Source organism: Culicoides brevitarsis, chromosome 2, assembly GCF_036172545.1.
Source record: "Culicoides brevitarsis isolate CSIRO-B50_1 chromosome 2, AGI_CSIRO_Cbre_v1, whole genome shotgun sequence".
Taxonomy (NCBI): domain Eukaryota; kingdom Metazoa; phylum Arthropoda; class Insecta; order Diptera; family Ceratopogonidae; genus Culicoides; species Culicoides brevitarsis.
Window position 1 is genome coordinate 39924843 of NC_087086.1, and position 20133 is coordinate 39944975.

General features: G+C 28.0%; 3 protein-coding genes across 3 annotated transcripts; 2 read left to right on the top strand and 1 right to left on the bottom strand.

Moving 5' to 3' along the window:
- The first annotated feature begins 5757 nt into the window (after positions 1-5757).
- Positions 5758-11604, top strand: LOC134829130 (uncharacterized). Its single transcript, XM_063842127.1, has 11 exons — positions 5758-6118; positions 6641-6979; positions 7041-7846; positions 8597-8751; positions 8803-8898; positions 8965-9256; positions 9320-9910; positions 10489-10739; positions 10795-11083; positions 11138-11549; positions 11600-11604. The coding sequence occupies exons 1-11, from the start codon at positions 5758-5760 to the stop codon at positions 11602-11604; spliced, it is 3597 nt and encodes a 1198-aa protein (XP_063698197.1).
- A 730-nt stretch (positions 11605-12334) lies between these two features.
- LOC134829692 (differentially expressed in FDCP 8 homolog) lies at positions 12335-14886 on the bottom strand. The gene is made up of 2 exons (XM_063842908.1): positions 14441-14886; positions 12335-13400 (listed from the first exon to the last, which is right to left on the bottom strand). The coding sequence occupies exons 1-2, from the start codon at positions 14813-14815 to the stop codon at positions 12453-12455; spliced, it is 1323 nt and encodes a 440-aa protein (XP_063698978.1). The 5' UTR covers positions 14816-14886; the 3' UTR covers positions 12335-12452.
- A 1175-nt stretch (positions 14887-16061) lies between these two features.
- LOC134829279 (UDP-glycosyltransferase UGT5-like) lies at positions 16062-20131 on the top strand. The gene is made up of 3 exons (XM_063842301.1): positions 16062-16188; positions 17229-18528; positions 19491-20131. The coding sequence occupies exons 2-3, from the start codon at positions 17261-17263 to the stop codon at positions 19777-19779; spliced, it is 1557 nt and encodes a 518-aa protein (XP_063698371.1). The 5' UTR covers positions 16062-16188; positions 17229-17260; the 3' UTR covers positions 19780-20131.
- Positions 20132-20133: the final 2 nt, after the last annotated feature.

A 20133-nucleotide genomic window follows, 5' to 3' on the forward strand; every position in this document is an offset into this window, starting at 1 on the left:
CCCTCATAATAAGAGGATTTTGGCTGAAATTTTTTTTCATCAATTTTTTTTGCTAACATCTTTAAAAGGCTCCTGTACATCGAAAACGCAAAATTTGGAAAAAGTCCAAAACAAAAGTTGTTTCTAAAGACAAAACCTTCAATTTGAGACGGAGAACGGTGATCTAACTCAATTTTTAAAAATCGGTACATGAGCCCTCATAATAAGAGGATTTTGGCTGAAATTTTTTTTGATCAATTTTTTTTGCTAACATCTTTAAAAGGCTCCTGTACATCGAAAACGCAAAATTTGGAAAAAGTCCAAAACAAAAGTTGTTTCTAAAGACAAAACCTTCAATTTGAGACGGAGAACGGTGATCTAAATCAATTTTCAAAAATGGTTACATGAGCCCTCATAATAAGAGGATTTTGGCTGAAATTTTTTTTGATCAATTTTTTTTGCTAACATCTTTAAATGGCTCCTGTACATCGAAAACGCAAAATTTGGAAAAAGTCCAAAACAAAAGTTGTTTCTAAAGACAAAACCTTCAATTTGAGATTTTTAAAAATCGGTACATGAGCCCTCATAATAAGAGGATTTTGGCTGAAATTTTTTTTGTTTTTTTTGCTAACATCTTTAAAAGGCTCCTGTACATCGAAAACGCAAAATTTGGAAAAAGTCCAAAACAAAAGTTGTTTCTAAAGACAAAACCTTCAATTTGAGACGGAGAACGGTGTAATATAACTCAATTTTTAAAAATCGGTACATGAGCCCTCATAATAAGAGGATTTTGGCTGAAATTTTTTTTCATCAATTTTTTTTGCTAACATCTTTAAAAGGCTCCTGTACATCGAAAACGCAAAATTTGGAAAAAGTCCAAAACAAAAGTTGTTTCTAAAGACAAAACCTTCAATTTGAGACGGAGAACGGTGATCATAAAATTTTTTTTGCTAACTCAATTTTTAAAAATCGGTACATGAGCCCTCATAATAAGAGCCCTCATAATAAGAGGATTTTGGCTGAAATTTTTTTTCATCAATTTTTTTTGCTAACATCTTTAAAAGGCTCCTGTACATCGGAAACGCAAAATTTGGAAAAAGTCCAAAACAAAAGTTGTTTCTAAAGACAAAACCTTCAATTTGAGACGGAGAACGGTAATATAACTCAATTTTTAAAAATCGGTACATGAGCCCTCATAATAAGAGGATTTTGGCTGAAATTTTTTTTCATCAATTTTTTTTGCTAACATCTTTAAAAGGCTCCTGTACATCGAAAACGCAAAATTTGGAAAAAGTCCAAAACAAAAGTTGTTTCTAAAGACAAAACCTTCAATTTGAGACGGAGAACGGTGATCTCAATTTTTAAAAATTGAAAAAATTTTCTACATGAGCCCTGAGCTCATAATAAGAGGATTTTGAGACTTAAATTTTTTTTCATCAATTTTTTTTGCTAACATCTTTAAAAGGCTCCTGTACATCGAAAACGCAAAATTTGGAAAAAGTCCAAAACAAAAGTTGTTTCTAAAGACAAAACCTTCAATTTGAGACGGAGAACGGTGATCTAACTCAATTTTCAAAAATCGGTACATGAGCCCTCATAATAAGAGGATTTTGGCTGAAATTTTTTTTCATCAATTTTTTTTGCTAACATCTTTAAAAGGCTCCTGTACATCGAAAACGCAAAATTTGGAAAAAGTCCAAAACAAAAGTTGTTTCTAAAGACAAAACCTTCAATTTGAGACGGAGAACGGTGATCTAACTCAATTTTCAAAATTTGGTAAATGATCCCTCATAATAAGCGGATTTTGACTTAAATTTTTTTTTCATCACTTTTTTTCGCTAACATCTTTAAAAGGCTCCTGTACATCGAAAACGCAAAATTTGGAAAAAGTCCAAAACAAAAGTTGTTTCTAAAGACAAAACCTTCAATTTGAGACGGAGAACGGTGATCTAGCTCAATCTTCAAAATGGGTACATGAGCCCTCATAATAAGAGGATTTTGACTTAAATTTTTTTTCATCAATTTTTTTTGCTAACATCTTTAAAAGGCTCCTGTACATCGGAAACGCAAAATTTAGAAAAAGTCCAAAACAAAAGTTGTTTCTAAAGACAAAACCTTCAATTTGAGACGGAGAACGGTAATATAACTCAATTTTTAAAAATCGGTACATGAGCCCTCATAATAAGAGGATTTTGGCTGAAATTTTTTTTCATCAATTTTTTTTGCTAACATCTTTAAAAGGCTCCTGTACATCGAAAACGCAAAATTTGGAAAAAGTCCAAAACAAAAGTTGTTTCTAAAGACAAAACCTTCAATTTGAGACGGAGAACGGTGATATAACTCAATTTTCAAAAATGGGTACATGAGCCCTCATAATAAGAGGATTTTGACTTAATATTTTTTTGCTAACATCTTTAAAAGGCTCCTGTACATCGGAAACGCAAAATTTGGAAAAAGTCCAAAACAAAAGTTGTTTCTAAAGACAAAACCTTCAATTTGAGACGGAGAACGTGATAATATAACTCAATTTTTAAAAATCCATGAGCCCTCATAATAAGAGGATTTTGACTTAAATTTTTTTTCATCAATTTTTTTTGCTAACATCTTTAAAAGGCTCCTGTACATCGAAAACGCAAAATTTGGAAAAAGTCCAAAACAAAAGTTGTTTCTAAAGACAAAACCTTCAATTTGAGACGGAGAACGGTAATATAACTCAATTTTTAAAAATCGGTACATGAGCCCTCATAATAAGAGGATTTTGGCTGAAATTTTTTTTCATCAATTTTTTTTGCTAACATCTTTAAAAGGCTCCTGTACATCGGAAACGCAAAATTTGGAAAAAGTCCAAAACAAAAGTTGTTTCTAAAGACAAAACCTTCAATTTGAGACGGAGAACCGTGATCTAGCTTAATTTTGAAAAATCGGTATGTGAGCCCTCATAATAAGAGGATTTTGACTTAAATTTTTTTTCATCAATTTTTTTTGCTAACATCTTTAAAAGGCTCCTGTACATCGGAAACGCAAAATTTGGAAAAAGTCCAAAACAAAAGTTGTTTCTAAAGACAAAACCTTCAATTTGAGACGGAGAACGGTGATCTAACAAAAGTTTTTTCAAAAATCGGGTAGCCCTCATAATAAGAGGATTTTGGCTGAAATTTTTTTTCATCAATTTTTTTTGCTAACATCTTTAAAAGGCTCCTGTACATCGGAAACGCAAAATTTGGAAAAAGTCCAAAACAAAAGTTGTTTCTAAAGACAAAACCTTCAATTTGAGACGGAGAACCGTGATCTAGCTTAATTTTGAAAAATCGGTACATGAGCCCTCATAATAAGAGGATTTTGGCTGAAATTTTTTTTCATCAATTTTTTTTGCTAACATCTTTAAAAGGCTCCTGTACATCGGAAACGCAAAATTTGGAAAAAGTCCAAAACAAAAGTTGTTTCTAAAGACAAAACCTTCAATTTGAGACGGAGAACGGTAATATAACTCAATTTTTAAAAATCGGTACATGAGCCCTCATAATAAGAGGATTTTGGCTGAAATTTTTTTTCATCAATTTTTTTTGCTAACATCTTTAAAAGGCTCCTGTACATCGGAAACGCAAAATTTGGAAAAAGTCCAAAACAAAAGTTGTTTCTAAAGACAAAACCTTCAATTTGAGACGGAGAACCGTGATCTAGCTCAATTTTTAAAAATCGGCATGTGAGCCCTCATAATAAGAGGATTTTGGCTGAAATTTTTTTTCATCAATTTTTTTTGCTAACATCTTTAAAAGGCTCCTGTACATCGAAAACGCAAAATTTGGAAAAAGTCCAAAACAAAAGTTGTTTCTAAAGACAAAACCTTCAATTTGAGACGGAGAACCGTGATCTAGCTTAATTTTGAAAAATCGGTACATGAGCCCTCATAATAAGAGGATTTTGGCTGAAATTTTTTTTCATCAATTTTTTTTGCTAACATCTTTAAAAGGCTCCTGTACATCGGAAACGCAAAATTTGGAAAAAGTCCAAAACAAAAGTTGTTTCTAAAGACAAAACCTTCAATTTGAGACGGAGAACGGTAATATAACTCAATTTTTAAAAATCGGTACATGAGCCCTCATAATAAGAGGATTTTGGCTGAAATTTTTTTTCATCAATTTTTTTTGCTAACATCTTTAAAAGGCTCCTGTACATCGGAAACGCAAAATTTGGAAAAAGTCCAAAACAAAAGTTGTTTCTAAAGACAAAACCTTCAATTTGAGACGGAGAACGGTAATATAACTCAATTTTTAAAAATGGGTACATGAGCCCTCATAATAAGAGGATTTTGGCTGAAATTTTTTTTCATCAATTTTTTTTTTGCTAACATCTTTAAAAGGCTCCTGTACATCGGAAACGCAAAATTTGGAAAAAGTCCAAAACAAAAGTTGTTTCTAAAGACAAAACCTTCAATTTGAGACGGAGAACGGTAATATAACTCAATTTTTAAAAATCGGTACATGAGCCCTCATAATAAGAGGATTTTGGCTGAAATTTTTTTTGCTAACATCTTTAAAAGGCTCCTGTACATCGGAAACGCAAAATTTGGAAAAAGTCCAAAACAAAAGTTGTTTCTAAAGACAAAACCTTCAATTTGAGACGGAGAACGGTAATATAACTCAATTTTTAAAAATCGGTACATGAGCCCTCATAATAAGAGGATTTTGGCTGAAATTTTTTTTAATCAATTTTTTTCGCTAACATCTTTAAAAGGCTCCTGTACATCGAAAACGCAAAATTTAAAAAAAGTCGAAAACAAAAGTTGTTTCTAACATCAAAACCTTCAATTTGAGCTGGAGAACCGTGATCTACAAAAGTTGAAAAAATTTTGAAAAATAGGTATGTGAGCCCTCATAATAAGAGGATTTTGGCCGAATTTTTTTTTTTCATCCAAAATAAATTTTCAACCTAAATTTGATAAATTTTATATAGCTGGAAGTGAATATTAAGCCCTTTCTCACTTGTTTGAATTTTAGGAAATTAAAATTAAATTTAAAATTAACGAAAAATCAATTTTCCTCTCCAAAAAAAATCAGGTAAGAATTTAAATTTTTTGTTTAAAATTTATTCTTTTTTTTTATAGCCATAACACTTGTTACCGTAACCACTGAATAAACCGAGATATTTTAATAACCACAACATTACCAACAGCTACAGACAAAGTACATCCATCACTCTATAGAACATCAAGCACGCGCGAAACTGCAAAAAAAATCTTGAAAAATAAAAAAAAAAATAAAACCATTAAAAAAATTACTCACCTCTTGATGCGTCATCAAAACTCGACGATAAGAGTTCCATTCATAAAATTTACATGTGTTTTACCGGTCAAACCTCGCCTCGTAGAAAACCTGTCTTGAAAACGTAAACAAGTTAAATGCATTCGAGTGTCAATAGTACGATAATAAAAATAATTATATTACACGATGAGTGTTGAAACCTGATTAAAATTTCATAACAAGAAGAAAATATTCTTGAATTAATTTTTAAAATTTTTTTGAAAGTCAGAAAGTAACAAAAATTAATTAAAATTTAATTAAAAAAAATTTTTAAATTTTTTTTCGAAAAATTTTCTCCTCAACGATCCTTTGTTTATTTATTTACATCGGCAAAAATTCTCTCGATGTATTTTTTTTTTTTTAATATGAGAAACCAACACAACCAAGATTCAGTTGAGTGTTCAAAGTCAAACGATCAGCACGCGTATTAATTTCGCGTTTTTTCCCGTATTTTTTTTTTCGAAAGTACAAAACCAAAATGGCGCTAATCTTCTTGATTTTTGCCTTTTTTCCTTCAATTTTTGGGCAATCAATTCGGTCTCCGTGCCCCGAAATTTTCCAATATGGCAAAGAATTCTCCAAAGATGTTGGATTATTGGATATTGCCGTGCCCAAGATCCAAATTTACGAGTTCAATGTCACTTTGGTGTTTTTTGTGCCGGAAAATGTGAGTCTTAAGGAGGATTCTGTCAATATTACGTTGAAGGGAAATGCGAGTGAAATTGTGAGAAAAGTACTTAATGGAAGACGAGTTTCGTATGTGGTTTATTTCGAGGATGAAGCGTTGCAGTTGAGCGAAATTTATTTTAGTAGGAAAAAAATCTGTGAACTTGATGAGGGTAGGTATGGATTTAGTAAATATTTTTATTTATTTTTCAATTATTTTTATTTTAAAAAGTTATAAATTTTCAAAATTTTTTTTATATTTTTTAAATTTAATTATTTTAATTTTTTAAATTATTTTTTAAAAAAATTTTTTTTTTAAAAAAATTTTAATTTTAAATATTATTTATTTAATAAAAACATTATTGGAAAATAAAATAAAAATTATTTTTTTAATTTTTTTAATTTTAATTATTTTTAAATTAATTTTTAATTTTTAAAAAATTTTATTAAAAAAAATATTTTTTTTTTAAATTTTAATTAATTATAATTTTTATTTAATTAATTTTAATTATTTTTGTAAAAAAAAAATTATTGAAAAATAAAATAAAAATTATTTTTTAATAAAAAAAAATATTTTTAATTTTTTAAATTAAATTAAATTTTTATTTATTTTTTTTTAATTAATTTTTAATTTAATTAATTAATTAATTTTATTTATTTTTAATTAATATTTATTTTAAATTAATTTTTTTTAGATGAACAACCTTCAGGTCAATACAAAATCGTAACAGCATTCAAAACATTTAAAGCTGAAATCGATGTCGTCGCCGAATACAACAGAATTTTCAATATCGGCATCAGCGAAGGAAAATGCGGGCATTTCGAGCAAAATATCGTCGAGTTCAGCATCGGAGGCGAACGTGCAATCAAACTAAATTGGCCATGGGTAGCTTCAATGTACGTCAAAGGAGATCATGTTTGCAGCGCAACATTAATTGATAAGTCAGTAGCTATCACAGCATCTCATTGTTTAGAACCGAATGGATTTCCAGCTGCAATTAAAGACATCGAATTAGTAATTTTTAGCAATGAAAGTGAGTTTTTTCTCATTTTTTGGTAATTTTTCAAAAATTATTTTAAAAAAAATTTTTTTAGCTGTTAAAATTTGGCTTTTTGTGAAACATCCGTATCATCAAGGTCCCGGAAAGAACGACATCGCGTTACTTTTTCTCGAACATCCAATCTCGAATGCACTTTTTGTGCCGGTTTGCCTTTGGGAGTTTTACGAAGACATCGAAAATCGCCCTGGGACGATAGTTGGATTTGGCGAAACGGAATTTACCGACTCGGGAGACATCAATAGTCTCAAATTAATGGCTGTCTCATCAGAAACTTGCGCCAAAAGTCACGAAAAACTCGCTTCGTTGGTAAATTCTCAGACATTTTGTGCCGGCGGGCAAGATGGAACAGGACCATGTCGCGGAGACTCGGGCGGAGGATTTATGATCAAAGAAGGAGCTCGATGGTACCTTCGAGGCGTCGTCAGTGCAGGTCTCGAAAACGAATATCATCAATGCGATACGGAGAATTTTGTCGTTTTCATGGATGTCGTCAAATATTTGGATTGGATCACGAATCGGAAGCACACGTTGAAGAAAAAACACGAACAACCCAAGACGAAACCGAAGCGATTGCCGATCGTCGATAGCAAATTGGAGAGAAAACAACAAGTTTTTTGCTACATTGGCGAATGGCATTTGGATATAACGGATAAAATTAGGCCCGGGTTGTGTACAATGATTTACATTTGGTTTGCGTCTGTGGATGAAAATGGAATTATTCAGGCGGAAAATGTCAGGAGACTTTATAATTTTTTGGATTTGAAGCCGAGATATGCGTCGAAAATTATTTTGTCGCTTGGCGGTTATGCGGATTACACGACGAAGGAAAATATGCGATTGGTAAGTTGATTTTTTTTAACGAAATTTTTCATAAATTTTGAAAAAATTAGAAAATTTTTATTTTTTGGTGAAAAATTTAATAAAATATTACTAAAAAATTTTTAAAATATTTTGAAAATTTAAAATTTCCTTAAAATTTGAAGTTTTTAGTACATTTTAATTAAAAATTAATCAAAAATTCGTAAATGTCAATTCAAAAAGTGACCGTTAAATTTATTTTTTTTTTTACAAAATTTTTAAATTTTTAGATAAGAAAATTTTTTATATCTCTTTAAAAATAGGTTGAAAACTAAAATTTGCTTTAAAAATTTTGATTTTCTAAAAATTTTCATAAACAAATTTTTAAATGTCAATTTGAAAAATGGCAGTTTAAATTTTAAAAAATTCTAAAATTTAATTTGATAATTTTTTTTAAATTTAAATTTAAATTTTTTGTTAATTTAATTAACAAAAATTAAAAATATATTTGAAATTTTGGTTAATTTTCATTTTATGAATTTGAGTAAAATTTTGTAAATGTCAATTTAAAAAAATTACCGTTAAAAATTTGAAATTTATTTTTTCGCTAATTTAACGAAAAAATTAAAAATATTTCAATATTTTGATAATTTTGCATCAAAAACTTTTAAAATTAATTTTATTCTATAAATTTTGAGCAAAAAAAAATTAAAATGTCAATTCAAAAAATTACCTTTAAAAAATTTGAAATTCGCCTTTTTGCTAATTCAACTTAAAAATCTTTCATTATAGATCGCTGCAAACTCAACTTTACAAAAAGCCTTCGCCAAAAGCTGCTTAGATGTTTGTGATCAATACGAATTAGATGGCATCGACATTCATTGGGAGTATCCAAATCCTCAAGATCAAGCAGGATATGTCGAAATGGCACGTGAAGCTATAAAATTGTAAGAAATCTAACCTAAAAATGATTAAAAATTCATAAAATTTGTTCATAGACTCAATCCAGCGGGATATTTATTGACAATTGGAGGCCCAGCTGATATAAATCGTTCAGGACCAAGCAGCGGATTGCGAATAAAAGAACTTTCAGAGTAAAAAATTTAATTTTTTCAAAAAAATCTCATAAAAATTAATTTTATATTTTTTTAATTTTTTAGAGTAACAAACTTCATGAATCTCATAACGCATGACTATCATGGCGACAGTAGCGAACCATGGAGCGGCGGAGGATTAAATATTAATGCACCGATAAATGCCCGAGACAATGACAGCGTTGTTGATACCTTAAAAAGGTACTTTGATGCAGGAGTTGCTCCTGAAAAACTAACTTTGGGCATTCCAATGTACGGTAGATGGTGGCGTATGAAAGATAAGTCAAAAAATACGATTGGATCTCCGTTTATTATTGGGAAACAGAACGATTATGCGTTTTCTCCTCCGTTTCATGACGTAATTTTTTAAAAATTTCTCTTAAAAATTAAAAAAATTTCATAAAAAAAATTTTTTTTTCAGTATTGTAAAAATTTAAACGATTCTTCATGGACTGTCGTTCGACCTGAACTCGAAATCGCTCCTTACATGTATCGCGATCACGATTGGATCTCATTTGAGGACTTTGAATCCATCGGAAAACGTGTAGATATTGCAACGAAGTACGGATTAGCAGGCGTCAAAATTTGGTCTTTTGAGCAAGATGACTATGATAATGTTTGCGAGTACGAATGTTCGTTCCCGTTGATGCGACTCATCAATAATCGACTTGGAAGGCGGATTGATTGTGATTTTATTGATCCAAATGCTGTGTCGGTAGATGGCGCTGAGGAAAATCATCGAACGCCGATAAGAGATCACGAATTAGATCGAATTGGGCAGACTTTTTGTTATGTTTCGATGGATAATGAGGATTTTATGAGCAATGTCAAGCCGAATTTGTGTGATTTTATGGTTATGATGTTCGCTTCGGTGAATCAAAAAGGAGATATTTTTATGAAAAATGAGACAATGTTGATGGAATTGCTGAAATATCGACCGAAATTCACGTCGAAGGTTTTGGTTTCTATTGGAGGACCTTCAGATTTGACTTCAAAGTCGAATTTTCAACGTGTAAGTATTTTTTTAATTATTTATTTTATTTAAATAATTTTTTATATACCTATTTTTTTTTAATTATTTTTTTAAATTTTTTATTTATTTATTTTTTTTTTTTTTTTTTTAAAAATTATTTTTTTTTTTTAATTTTTAATTTTTTTTTATATTTTTTTTTTTTTTTTTTTATTTTAATTTTTAAATTTGTTTGATTTTTAAATTTATTTCAATTTCTATATTTAATTTTTTTTTTTATTTTATTAAATTTTTTATTTAATATAAAATTTTTATATTTTTAATTATTTTAGTATTATTTTTTTAAATAAAATTTAATTATATTTTTTATTTTATCTTAATTTTTTTCTATTTTTTTCGATATTAATATTTTTTTATTTTACAATTTTTTATATTATTTTTTTTTCTAAGTTTTTTTTTATTTTATTCTTGAATTTTTTTTATTTAATTTTTTGTCATATTGAAAATTAAATTAAAATAATAATTTTAATACTTTTATTGAATTTAATTTTTTTTAATTTTTTTTTTTAATTTAAATTTTTATTTTTAAAATTTTTTTTAACGAAAATTTTTATTTTCAGATCGCCGCAAGTCGAGAACTGCGAAAAGCTTTTTCCGAAAATTGCTTGGAAACGTGTCGCAAATTCGATTTAGACGGCATCGACATCCATTGGGAGTATCCGGATCAACGTTTTCGTGAACATTTTGTCAGTATGATACGAGAAATTCATAAATTATTGATCCCAGCGGGTTACTTGTTGACTGTAGCTGCTCCTGCATCAAATTATTGGTCAAGCCCAAGCAACGGATTCGATATCAAAAGCATCTCAGCGTAAGTTTTTGTCTTCATTTCCAATAAAATTTATGAAAAATTATTTTTTTTAAAGGATTTCGAACTTCATTCATGTCTTGGCTCACGATTTTCATTTGGATGGCAACACAGAATCGAGTGGCACGGGAACAGATATTAACGCGCCAATAAATTCACCCGACGAAGATGCCGTTGAAGACGCAATAAAACGATATACGAAGCTAATTCCGGCGAATAAAATTATTTTGAGTGTTCCATTTTATGGAAGAGTTTGGAAATTGCGAGATTTGAACAAAACTGATATTGGAGCGCCATACGTTGCAGGATTTCAAGCCACAAAAGAGGGACTTCCTGCTTATTTTGAAGTAATTTTCTTCATTTTTTCTAAATTTTTTGTGAAATTTTAATTTTTTTTTTAGTACTGCAAATTTTTATCGAAAAATTCATCTTGGAAAATTGTTCGCCCAACACTTGAAAAAGCTCCTTACATGTACAAAGACGACAATTGGATCTCGTTTGAGGATGTTGAGTCAATTAAAGTTCGTGCTAATTTGATACAACAGTATGGGCTTGCAGGCGCTCGTTTATATGGCTTCGATCAAGATGATTTTGACAATCGATGTGAAAGTGAATGCGCCTTTCCATTAACAAGAACCATTAAAAAAGGACTTGGAAAGGAAGTTAATTGCAATTTTGAGTTAGAAAAGGAGAAAAAAGTCATAAATTTAGAGAATTTGAATGAAAATGTCAAAAAAGAAGAAGAAATTTTAACTTCTGCGAGTGAAGAGAAATTTAAAATTACGTCAAGTGCCATGAAAATTATAGATTTAAGTAAAATTTTAATAATTTCTTGTTTTATTTTTAATATTTTTTATTATTAGCTTAATTTTTTAAAGTAAATTTGTTCATGAAATAATTTTGATAAAAATTTTTTTGACATATTAAATTTTTTTTTTTCAACAAAATTTTAATTTTCAACCAAATTTTTTAATTTTTTTTAAATGTTTTAATATTTTTAATAATTTAAATTAATTTTAGGCCGTTGAAATACTTAAAAATTAATATTTTGTTAAAAATTGTGACATCTGTCATTTTTCGAGCTGTCAAAATTTAACTAAAAATTTGTACTTTTAATAATATTATTTAATTTTAAAGTTAGATGTATTAAAAATACATTTTTAATCAAAATTAAATTAAAAAAAAATAAAAAAAAAAAAATTATTAAAAAAAAATTTTTTTTGACACCTGTCAATATTTTGACTGTCAAAAATTAACTTAATTTTTTTTGTATGAAAAATATTTTTTTTAACATTTAAAGAGACAAAATTTCAAATAAAATTAAGAGAAAATATCAAAAAATTTCTCAAAATTTAATTTTTATTAAAAAAAAATTTGACAGCTGTCATTTTGACAGATTTAAATTTTCATAAAATGACAGCTGTCAAATTTAAAAAAAAAATTAAATTTTTTTTTTTTTTGCTTATTTTTTTTAAATTTTTTTTTTTGAAATTTTGTCTCTTTAAATGTAAAAAAATAATTTTTCACTAAAAAAAAAATTAAGATTTTAAAGCAAAATTTTAAATTTAATTTTTTTCAGTTTTACTCAAATTGCAAAATTTATTAAAAATTTTAAAACCTGTCAAAATTATTTCATGAAAATATTCAAAAAATATTTTTTTTTAAATATAAAAAAATCCCATAAAATTACGTCTTTGATTAAAAAGCTGCTTTAAATTATTTAGAAGTTGCATCAATTGCTAATTCAATTTCTTCTTGTTCCTCCTGACTCGCACTTTTCTCAACGGCTCTCTTCTGCAGCCTTTCACACTTTTTACATTTTTCCTCTTTTCGCATCCAACAGCTCCGATGACACATCGAATTGCATTTTTGGCAAAAATTTCCGCCATCGTCGAAGGGAAAAAGCGGTTCGTTGTGCCCACAAATCTCGCAAATGTACCCTTTGCCTTTGCAAATTTCGCAATTTCTGATGTGCTGTTCAAACGCAATCGACATCTTGTGAAGTTGATCCAGCAACGACCCGTTGTGAACATTTACGAGATCCTGAATGCTGTAAACGTCGGGAAAAAGTGCCAAATGTCGTTTCATGCCAAGTTCGTTGTCGAGTATTTTTTTCTCTGTCGCAAAACGACATTCCGTGAGATATTTCTTCATAATCGACAAGTTGTGTCGCAATTTTTTCGTTTGGCAAAGCGCTTGCACGAAAATGAAGAGTTTCGGGTTTTTTTCTTCCAATCGGATGACGGCGCGTTCCATGAATAAATTTATTTCTTGCAACGCCGAACGGGAGACGCGATAAAGTTTAAAGTCCCAATTGTGTGTGATGCGAGCGGGGACGATGGAGACGTCATTCCAATGGCAACACGGGCAAAAATAGTTGCCTGAGTATTCGCAGAGACGCGGCGAAATGTCGTAAGCTTCGTCTTGTGTCGTCAGTTGGAAGTTGCTTTTGCAGTCGGCGCATTTGTAGGCTTGCATGTGCATTCCGGTCTCGGGACGGAGACGTTCTTCGGGAAAAACGCGTTCGGAAGCGGTAATGTTGGCGCAAATGCGAGTCACGTGATCGACACAACGAGCATGAGCGATGTATTGGCAGTCGACACAGAAGAAAGACGCTTGAATGACATTCCAGATGATTCCGGTGCAGAAATCGCAGTATTTTACCTGAAAATTAAAAATGAAAAAAATTAATTAAAAAAAATTTCTAAAATTGATTTTTAATGAAATTTATTAGTTTTGATTAAAAAATTTATGAAAAAGAATTATTAAATTTTTTAAAAAAAATTTTTTTTTAATGTTTTGATTTTTTTTCAAAAATTTTTACCTAATTTGATTTTACAAAAAATTTATTTTTTTTTCAAATTTTAAAATTAAAAGAAAAAAAATAATTTATGCTGAAATCGTTTTTAATAAAACTCAAAAATTAAAAAAAAAAATGAAATTTTGTAAAAAATTTTTTTAAAAAAAATTTACGAAAAATTTTTTTAAATAATTTTTTTTTTAAATTTTAATTTTAAAAATTGAATAAAATTTTTTTAAATAATTATTTTTATTTATTTTTTTTTCAAAATTTTCAACAAATTTGGTTATTCAAAAAATTAAAAAAATTTTTAATTCCAAAAATAAAGTTAAAAATAAAATTAAAATATTTTTTCCTTAAAAATGAGGCAAATTTTTCTAAAAAAAAAATAAGATAAAAAATTTCCTTAAAATAATTACGAGAATTGTAATTGTTTTTAAAATAACAAAATTTTTTTAAATTTTCTCAAAAATTTATTTTAAAAAAAATGAAAAAAATTTAATAATTGCAATAAAATAATATTAAATCATATTTTTTTAAAATTAGACTTTAAATAAAAAATAAAATAAAAAAAAAATATAAATCTTAATAAAAAAAATATTTTTTAAGAATATTTTTCACACTTTATTGATTATTTTACATGGAAAAAAAATATTAACGAATTTTAAAATTTAATTTATGAATATTAAAATAAAAAAAAATATAAATTTTGTAAAATTCAAATTAATTGTAAGACAAAATTTAAAGAAAAGTTCAAAGATTTTTACAAAAAATTATTATTTTAGTCAAAATTTAAGAATTTTTTAAAATTTTTTTCTTAACTTTTCTCTATTTTCAGGTTCTAAATTATTAAATTTCATAAAAATCAACCCGAATTTTATTAAAAAATATTTATTTAACTCACCTTTGTACTTCCAAGCACATTATCCTTCAAATGGCGCGGAATAAAATGATGTCCCAACACAACTCTCGCACTTTCCGACGTCTCGTTTGGATCATTTTCGATTTCAACCAACTCCTGAAGCCTCAGCCGAAGTTCACACAAATGCCGAACAATCCAAGTTCGCTCGTAGCTGCATTCTTCCGTCTTCAAAACGAGTTCTTTGCATTTTTCCACAGCTGAACGGAGTTCTTCGATGGATGCGTCTTGGTTTAAGATGAGCTGCCAATCTTCCTTGATGAGCGCCGTCGGAATTGCTTGCGATTTTTGGCTGTCTTGAGAACTGTCACTGCTGCCTTGCGATAAAATGCACTGGATGCCGCCACGAAGGGACTTCATCGTGGGAAAAGGGGGATTTTTCGGGTAAGAAATAATTTTTTTTGTCTGTGGATTGAAGAGAAATTGAGTTTTTGAATGAAAATGAAAACAATGAAGCAGCTGATTTTGACAAGAGTTTGACAGATATGAACAGTGGGTCGAAAAGCGAATTTTTTTACATTGGTTATTTTTTTTAAAGAGTTTAAGGATAAAAATAGATAAAAAACGATTTTTTTTTGCTATTTTCGATAATTTAAAAAATAATTTTCAAAAAAAAATAAATTAATTTAAAAAAAAAATATATTTTTTAAAAAGTGACTTAAATTTTTTGAGAAATTTCAAGAAAATTTTAATTTTTAAATTTTCAAAAAAAATTAAATTAAGCTGAAATAAATTTTTACTTTTTAAGAGAATAAATAAAATTAGCAAAAAATAAAAAAAACATCAATTTAAAATTTTAAATTTTTGAAAAATTATTCAGAAAATTTTTAAAAGAATTTTAGAACTTAAAAAAAATAAATAAATAAAAATTTAGATTTTTGCTATTTTTCAATTAAAAACAAAGTATCAAAAATAAAAAAAAAATTTATTTATTTATTTTTTTTTTTTTTTTGAAAATAAAAAAATAAAATAATTTTTTAATACTTTTAAAGATAACTTAAAATTTATTTGTTCTCCGAATATTTACTCATTAGTTAGAAATTGCTTAAATTTATTAATTTTAACTATTTTCTAATGATATTTTACGATCTATTTACATCAATTTTAAAATATTTTTCAGGAAAAGTCGGAAATTTTCAGCAAATTTCAAGAGATTTACGTGCAAAAGTTAAAAAATTTAGAGATTTTGATAATTAACGCGAAAGCCACTCTTCACGGCATTCGTTCCCGCATTACTTTCGCGCCCACAAATAATCCTCTCAGTCTCGAATCGTCGTTTCTGATGCCGTTTCATGTACTTTTTATTGGCAAATCTCTTTCCGCAAGGACAATCCACGGGCCCATCGGTATCCTTGTGCGTCTTTTCAATGTGAAAATTCAAACTCGGCATATTTTTGAACTTTTGCAGGCAAATTCCGCATTGAACGTGTTGCGGAGCGGCAATTTGCGACGGCGCTGGATTCGCTGCGACTCGTTGACGCTTTGCTGCGGGTTGTTGCAAAGTTGTCGTCAGTGTCGGTGTCGGTAAAGCAGTTGCTTTCTGTACGACGTTCCGTGAAGCTGTTTGACGTGCTGCTGCTGCTGCCTGTGCTCTTTGTTGTGTGACTGTCGCGGGTTTCGGAGGTTGATTTGGTGTCGGTCCGTCGAGATATTTGATGTAAAATCGTGTTCCGTCGCTCGCCATTACCATTTCATCGTAAGAAAACATTCGGCGATTTTGGTTGTTTGCGTCGGTAAGTGCTGTAGTTGGCATTTTATCCAAGTTTTTCGTCAAATTTTAGTGCTAAAGAGTGAATTTTAGTTGCCTACGATGTAAAATTGTTTATTGCGTCAATTACAATTAAGTAGCGACCTTGGAGTTTTAGATAAAACGCAAATTTTTATTGGAATAATTTGCTGCGAGCCAATTTCGATGAATATTTTTTGATGTTTTGACAGAAGTTTGAAAGTTGGAATAGATTAATTGACCTGTCAAATGAGAATGTCATACTTGAAAAAAAATGTAATAGAAGAAGTTTCGAAAAAATATCGTTTGAATCAGTAAATTTTGTGAAAATTAATTTTTTGTTACTGAAAAAAAAATTTTTTATTAAAAAGGCAAAAAATTTGTAAAAAATATCATTTGAATATTATTTAAATTAAATTTTTTAAGAGATACTTCATATTTTTTTTATTTTTTGGGTTCGTTCATTAAAAATATTATTTTTAAATGAAAAAAAAATATTTAAAAATTTATTTTAAAATAATTGATGAAAAAATTAATTTATTATTTAACGAAAAAATAATTATTTAAAAAAATTGATTTTTTAAATTAAAATTAAAAAATAAATTGATTTTTAATTTTCATAAAAATAAAAATTGAAAAAAAATTTTCAATTTTTCAACAAAAAAAAAATAATGAAAAATAATTTTTTAATTAATTATTTTAAATAAATAAAAATTATTAAATTAATTATTTTAATTGAAATTAAAAATTAAATTAATTATTAATTTTCATATATTCTGATAAAAAAATTATTTTCTAAAAAAATGAAAAATAAAAGATTTTTTTCTATTTTCTTGAAATAAAAAAAATTAATAAAAAATTTAATTATTGAAATAAAATTATTTTATTATTTTTTTTTTTTATTAAAATTTATTTTTAAATAATCGCATTTTTTTATTTAATTTTAAATTAAATTTTTTTTTTTTTTTTTTTTTATTTATTTATTTATTTTTTATTTTTTTTTTTTTTTTTATTTTTTTTTAATTTTTTTTTTTTTTATTTTTTCAGATTTTTTTATTTAAAAAAAATATATATAAAAAATGTCACTTCTTACCTCAATTTGTGTCTTTTTGACAATTTCCTCATCATTCGTGGATTCATCTCGTATATTATGTTTCTTCCCAAATCCGAGCAAATCTCACGTTTTACTTGCCATGCCAATTTGTGACGAATTAGCTGCCAGAGGACATCAAGTTATTTCTGTTACAAATTTCAAATTCAAAAATTCATCTCCCAACATTCGTCAAATTTTCATCGAAAGACCCGGATTTGAAGCAGATCTCTTTGGAAAATTATCTTCGGGCGAAACCAAACCTTCCCCGACGTTTTTCAAGCAAGTCAGCGATCAATATCGAGGAGATGCCATTGCAACATTCCAATCTGCGGAATTTCAAAAAATAATGAAAACCGAAAAATTCGACTTGGTTTTCTTCATTCCTGTATTTTTCAATAATGTTCAACTCGGGATTGCGGATCATTTTAAGGCGCCATGGATTGGATTGTCAACTGTTGGAAATTCGCTTGGAATTCGCCATTTTACGGGATCTCTTTCGCTCCCGGCGACTGTTCCGAGCTTTTTTATGCACATGCATGGGAAAATGTCGTTCGTTGAACGTGTGAAAAATTTTCTCTTCATAATTTTGGAATATTTTATGACTTTTTACATGGATCGCATTCAACGCGCCGAATACTCGGAACATTTTCCCGCCAAAAAATATCGATCTTATGATGAAATGATCGCCAATAACTCTCTAATTTTCCTGAATCAACATTTTGCCGATACGGAAATCATTCGCCCGCTTCTTCCGAACGAAGTTGAAATCGGCGGGATTCAAATTAAAACGAAACCTTCGCCATTGGAGGGAGAATTGCGTGAATTTTTGGATAATTCAACGCATGGCGCCATTTTGTGGACTTTTGGATCGAATCTTCCCGTTTCAACAACGCAACCAGATAAAGTTGACATCATGCTAAAAGTTCTGTCGCGACGTAAGGAACGAGTTGTCATGCGATGGGAAAGCGATGATTTCTCGAGATTGCCCAAAAATGCTCTCGGCGTCAAATGGTTGCCGCAAGATTCGATTTTAGCACATCCGAAGGTCAAATTGTTCATTGGGCATGGCGGTTTGGGAGGCGTTGGAGAGGCAAAATATCATCAAGTACCGATTTTGGGATTTCCGTTCTTTGGAGATCAAGATGGAAATGTGCAGAAAATTACGCAGGAAGGATGGGGACGAGGCATGAAGTTGTTTAATGTGACAGAAGAAGCGTTTGAGGAGATTTTGAATGATTTGTTGACGAATAAAAAGTAAGTTTTAAAGAAAATTTTATAATTTTTGAACAAAAATTTCTTAAAAATTTCGAAAAAGCACGAGAAAATAAAATAATTTTTTAATATTTTTTTAAATTTTTTTTAAACAAAAAAAAAATAAAATAAAATAAAAAATGCAAAATTTAAGCAAAATAATTCAATGAAAAATTAATTTAACTTAAAAATCAATTAAATGAGTTCGAACATTTACTTTTATTTTATTTTAAGAAAAAAAAAATAATTTATTTGTTAAAAAATAAAAAAGTAAAGCAAATTCACAAAAATGTTAAAAAAAATATTCAATTTTCATTTTTGTAAAAAAAAAAGTTAAATAATATTAATAATTTTAAAAAATTAAAAATTTTGCATGTTTTGGAAATTACTTAAACTTTAATTTTTTTCGTCAATTTTTTGAGTGAAAAATTTAATTTCATTAGTTATGACAAAAATTTTAAAAATAAAATAAAAATTTGAAAAAAAATAAAAAAAATATTGAATTTTTATTCCTACAAAAAAAAATAGTAATATTTTTTTTTTAAATATTTTTGAAATGTTAATGCAAAAATAATAAATTAATTTAATAAAAATTAATACGAAAATTCTAAACTAATATTTTTGTATATTCAGGAAATTTTTTAAACTTTTTTAATTTTAAATATTTTTTTATTTCAAAATATTTTATTTTTGCATTTATAAAAATATTTAAATTTTATTTCAACAAAAAAATAAAAAATTAAATTGAATTAATTTTTTTTCGTGTAAATCGAAAAATATTTAATTTTTATTCTAACAAAAAAAAAATAAATTATTATTTAAAATTATTTTTTTATTTCAAAATGTTGAATGTAAGTAAAAAAATTAATTTAAAAAATTTTGGAAATTTTATTTTTTTTTTAATTTTATTTTTTCAAACAAAAATAAATTTAATATTTTTTTTTTGTAATTTTTTTTATTTTTAGATATCGTGAAAACGTGAAGAAATATTCCGACAAATATCGTGACAGAATCGCTTCAGCACTCAATACTGCCGTATTTTGGGTCGAATATGTCTTGAAACATCATGGAGCGCCTCATCTCCAATATCCCGGCAAAGATTTGAACTTCATTCAACGTCACTCTTTGGATGTTTTAGGACTCTTTTCAATAATTTTCATCGTAATTTTAAAATTTTTCGCATTTCTCTTCGGAATTTGTTGCGGCAAAAAAAGCAAAATAGCTCAAGTGAAAGCCGACAAGAAGAAAAAATAAAAAAAATTCAACAAAAAATTAAGGTTAAGGGAAAAAATTACAAAAATAAATAAAATAAGTGCCTTTAAAAATTTAATAAAAAAATAAAAAAAAATTTCTCCGTGTCGGGGAGTCGAACCCCGCTCTCCCGCGTGACAGGCGGGGATACTAACCGATATACTAACACGGAATGTTGAGTGTTGTTTGTCAAAAGCCGTACAAGAAAGCGTCTTTCGTGTTTGTATGAGGTACAGAAGCGATTTTGCGTCGCTATATCAAATGATACACGACAATGGAGGGCGCGACAATACAAATGACGTGGCAATCTAAGCAACTTCTTTCAACATTCCGTGTTAGTATATCGGTTAGTATCCC